The 4,362-nt window shown below is 56.9% G+C and overlaps 2 protein-coding genes across 2 annotated transcripts in view; both read left to right on the top strand.

Moving 5' to 3' along the window:
- Positions 1-2,280, top strand: part of LOC119098957 (pancreatic triacylglycerol lipase-like) — a 27,881-nt gene extending 25,601 nt beyond the window's left edge. The window contains 2 exon segments of the mRNA XM_037222010.1: positions 1,111-1,263; positions 2,276-2,280. Coding sequence (XP_037077905.1) covers positions 1,111-1,263; positions 2,276-2,280 — 158 coding nt within the window.
- On the top strand, positions 2,281-3,371 carry LOC119098956 (pancreatic triacylglycerol lipase-like). Its single transcript, XM_037222009.1, has 2 exons — positions 2,281-2,427; positions 3,198-3,371. The coding sequence occupies exons 1-2, from the start codon at positions 2,281-2,283 to the stop codon at positions 3,369-3,371; spliced, it is 321 nt and encodes a 106-aa protein (XP_037077904.1).
- Positions 3,372-4,362: the final 991 nt, after the last annotated feature.

The raw sequence follows: 4,362 nt of genomic DNA, 5'->3' as shown, positions 1-4,362 counted from the left end.
GTGTGCGCTTCGAGTCCCATCTCGACCGTCATCAAACTATCCGCTATACCTTCGGCACGCTCCAAGCCTGGTGCGACGTGTTTTGACTGGTGGGCGTTTTTCGCCAAGCCCCAACAAGTAAACTGTATCGAAATTTGTCAATAACTTCACACCAGGCAGCTGCGTTTTTCTGCACAAGCTACTCGCCCTGCCAGGAGGAGGGAGGGTGGCCCGATACGACCCCCCCCCCCGCCCCCTACGGTTTTCTGAGGAATAATTATAATTTTGCATTTAATATATCATTTGCCTTTAGCCTTTAATAAAAAATGATTTTGAAAACATTTTTGTCGCCAAGCTTTGCGTGAATACACACATTTTTGTCGCCGACCTTATCCACCAAGTCGGCAGATCTTACCACAACTGGACTGCTCGCCCTGGACCTGTGCGCATCCTGTTGTGACGCTGTCGCCCTCTGTGCCTGCGCTCCAGTTCGCATTGATGCCTCTGCTCTGGCGGCTGCACGATTTATGCACAATGGATAGCACTGTTATACGACTGTTGTGTTCTTATATGTGCTCGTTGATATCACATACTCATTCTAATTGTTGAGGGAATTCCGAACCATAAACGGTAGCAATCCTCTTACTAGAATGGTGCGACGATATTAGTCAAGTGCGTCCGTCTCATTCTAGCACGAGTGGCAACCTGAGATCTGATCTCGTTTTCCGTCGCGCCGTTCCTGCCACCTTGTGCTGTGGTTTTGGTGCGTCCTGCTCAGCAGCGCTTTCGACTCCGTTCTCTCAGTCTCACTCTCGCGTTCCATTGTGACCCTGGTGTGGCCGGTTCAGCAGTGCGTCCCCTGAGCCCGTTCTCACGGTCTGAGTGCTGCTCCTGCTGTCTGTTGTGCCCCTGGCGCGACCTGGGCACTTCTGAGCCCACTCTTTCGGTCTGAGTGCTGCTCCTGCTGTCTGTTGCGCCTCTGACGTAGCTTGTGCACTTTTGAGCCTGTTCTCCCAGTCTGCGGGCTGCTCCTGCTGTCTGTTGTGCCCCCGGCGTGGCTTGTGCACTTCCGATTCCTTTTTCCGGTCTCAGCGCTGCTCCTGCTGTGCGCTGCGGGCGCCTGCCACTCAGCACCTGACCGAGATGAAGCCGAGAAAGTGCCGTTCGCCAGCAACGGCGGTCTCCTGCCGACGCTGTTCAGAGGCATCGGTGGCACCATCGGCCGCATCTCTCAGTACAACTGGGCCAAGCTCTGGAACAACCAAACGGCCAACATGATCATGCGTATGTACAACGGTCCAGCCTCTCGCCGGACATTTTGCGCTCGTATTCCGATTTTCACGTTTGCTGTAGCCACGTATGAGAATTACTTAACTCATGCATCGACGTTGCGCGAAGATCCTAATATTTCGCCTGGCCTTTCGATGAACTCTTAGTCAGATAGACTGGATTCTGAAAAAAACGACCCAGGCGCATGAATTGATGCTTGAACACTATAAACACGTTGTATCATCTCTAACCTTTAAAATAATTCTTATTCTCTACCCGGAGCCCTATGCAATTGGGGAGAGCTTACGCCAAACCGTCTGCACATCGATAAGGAGATCGACGAAAATCCAGAAGGCAATGCCTACGGGCGAGCTGGGGTTGGGATCGACTACTCACTGGACAGTGGGACCACTCGTCTGCACCGACCGGTGAAACTTCTTCCGCTGGAGCGCCACCTGATCGCCGTCAAGGTCTGGGTCCACACTAGTTCAAAACATAAACCGTCGCAGGCAACCTGACCCTGAGCAGGTGGACGACCCCGGCCTCGGTCAACAGGGCTGGCATGGACGCCCAGAAGGACACCAAGTTGCATCAATCCACGGTTGCCTGGACACGGGCAGCAGAAGACTGGGTGCAGGGTACTGGTGCTTCGAGTGGCCTGGCTGGGGCTGTCAAGCCTGGACAATGGCTGGCTACAGAAGGCGGTAGACGGGTTGGTCACATGGTCTGTGGCATAAAAGAACGGACCGCAGAAGTCTGTTCGCGGACGCAGTTAGATTGCGAACACTGGATGGTGCCATATTTGTAATTGCCCGGGCACCACTACTGAAGGGCAACGGAAATCACTACCCCGTGGCTGAAATATTCATAACCCATTCAGGGTCTGACGCGACCCGACCTGAACAGACGCAGGCCCGGCTCAGCGCGGGTCGGAACTGGAAGATCAAGTTCGCTTGCAACCAGGTGGTGCTCGCCGCCCGAAGCCTGTCTGACCGTGGGCTTGTGCCCGGCAGAAACGGGCCGGCAGGATAGATGGTGCAGGCGTGCCTGCTGGACGCCGGCGACATGAACGTTATCGCCGTGGACTGGCGGTTCGGCGCGCTGCCCATGTACCAGCAGGCCATGGCCAACACGCAGCTGGTGGCCATGGAGACAGCGCACCTTATCCGCTGGCTGCAGGTATGCCGGTGAGGGGCTGCTCTGTGTGCACAGCGCGAACGGCTCAGACGCAGTGTGAAGGATGATTCGCAGGCGTGAAACTTTCTCTTTCGAAGTCGGGTGCCGCTGTCGCTGTATGGATACGCACCTCCTCTATAATGCTTGGGCATATGATTCAGCATTGCTTGACTCATCAACTATGTCTGCGTGGCTTATAATATGTACCTGTGGCTTATAATAGCCACATCTTCGACGAAACCGTGCATGAAGCCACATCTCCTCCCATTTTCACATTGCCTGTTGGTGTGAATTTTATGTCGAGCCTGTGCCTTTCGCAACCTGCCCTCTCTCAAGACTTTTACGTCTGTGCTCTGAGTGTCATCACGTTATTGCGACCTTACGGAAGCTCACATGCTCTAAGCCGTTGGCACAGGTTGCACTGGTCTTGCCGGTGCCACCGCCGAATTAGGTGTACGTGTGGGCCGACCGGTGGCGGTCCGAGCAGCACTCGCTGATTATAGCGAGCGGACGGATGCGCTCATGCCCTGCCCACCGGTCACGTGACCCACACGGGGACGTGGTGTTGGGGTGACCACTAGAGCCGAGTGAACTTATCTTTTCTGTGTTCTGTGCGTGCTCTGCTGAGCGGGAACAACTTCCCAACTTTCAAAACTTCAATGCTTCAATTTGCCCTAAAGTCCAGAGGCCGAAAGCGCCTGAGCAGGCCTCGCAGTGCCCAGCGGGCGACGAACATCGCCCGACCTCACGTGGCCGCCACCGCCCGTCCGCAGAGCAGCCACGGCCTGAACGTGTCGCGCGTGCATATCATCGGGCACAGTCTAGGCGCGCAGACGGCTGGGTACGTGGGCGCCGGCGTGCCAGGTCTGGGCCGCGTCACCGGGCTGGATCCAGCCGAGCCCGGCTTCCAGCACATGTCGCCGGTGGTGCCGCTCGACCCCCGGTGACGGCCCGCTTCGTTGACGTCATCCACTCGGACGCGCGCAGCTTCATCACGTCAGGTGGGTGAGTCGGCCTCGGGTGTCAGCACCTCGCTCTCTTACTTACTCGCTCTCGTCGGACGCCTGGTCGGCCGTCTCGTCCAGTGTGTCGCCTGATTCCATCACCTTGCCTCTGACAATGGCCTGACCTCACAACACCTTGTCCCTCTCTTGCCGCCCCGTCCCCTCTCTCGAACGCCCTCGTCTATCCCCTGATCTCGCGGCACCTCGCATCTCCCTCCTCTTTTCACAACTCGTTCCGTCTGTTCCCTTGTCCCCCACCTCGTTCTCGCTTTTCTCCTGATCTCTTCATATCTTGCTCCCGTCTATTCCCTGATCTCATCACATCTCGTTTCACTCTATCCCCTGATCTCATCACATCTCTTTTCACTTTATCCCCTGATCTTATCACTCCTCGCTCCCGTCTATTCCCTGATCTCATCACACCCCGTTTCCCCCTATCCCCTGATGTCATCACACCTCATCCCCGTCTGTCGGGTGATCCCACCATCTCGCCTCAGTCTGTCGAGTGACTCCATCACACCTGGCCGCCCTCCGGCCCCGCCGGCAGGCCTGGGCATGCTGCAGCCGTGCGGCCACCTCGACTTCTACCCGAACGGCGGCCGGGAGCAGCCCGGCTGCGGCTCCTACTCGGACACCATCAGCGTCTTCATGGAGAGCAGCGTGAGACTTCGAGGCCGAGCTGTGTTCGCCTGCCGCCACATGCCGCCGCCGTGCGCTTCTTCACGGACCGCATCGGGGAGGGCACCAGTCCTGCCTCCTTCATTGGGCACGAGTGCGGCAGCTACGATGCAGTTCCTGTGAGGTCGAGGTGGCAGGTGACTACACCTGCTCGTGCAAGAGAGAGGAGAGAGAGAGAGAGAGAGAGAGGAGGAGAGAGAAAGAGACAGGAGAGAGAGAGAGAGATGAGAGAGAGAGAGAGAGCGAGAGAGAGATA

The sequence above is a fragment of the Pollicipes pollicipes genome, unplaced genomic scaffold, assembly GCF_011947565.3.
Source record: "Pollicipes pollicipes isolate AB1234 unplaced genomic scaffold, Ppol_2.1 Scaffold_4740;HRSCAF=5597_pilon_pilon_pilon, whole genome shotgun sequence".
NCBI lineage: Eukaryota > Metazoa > Arthropoda > Thecostraca > Pollicipedomorpha > Pollicipedidae > Pollicipes > Pollicipes pollicipes.
Note: the sequence above shows the minus strand (reverse complement) of the source record. Positions and strands in the feature narration are given on the sequence as shown.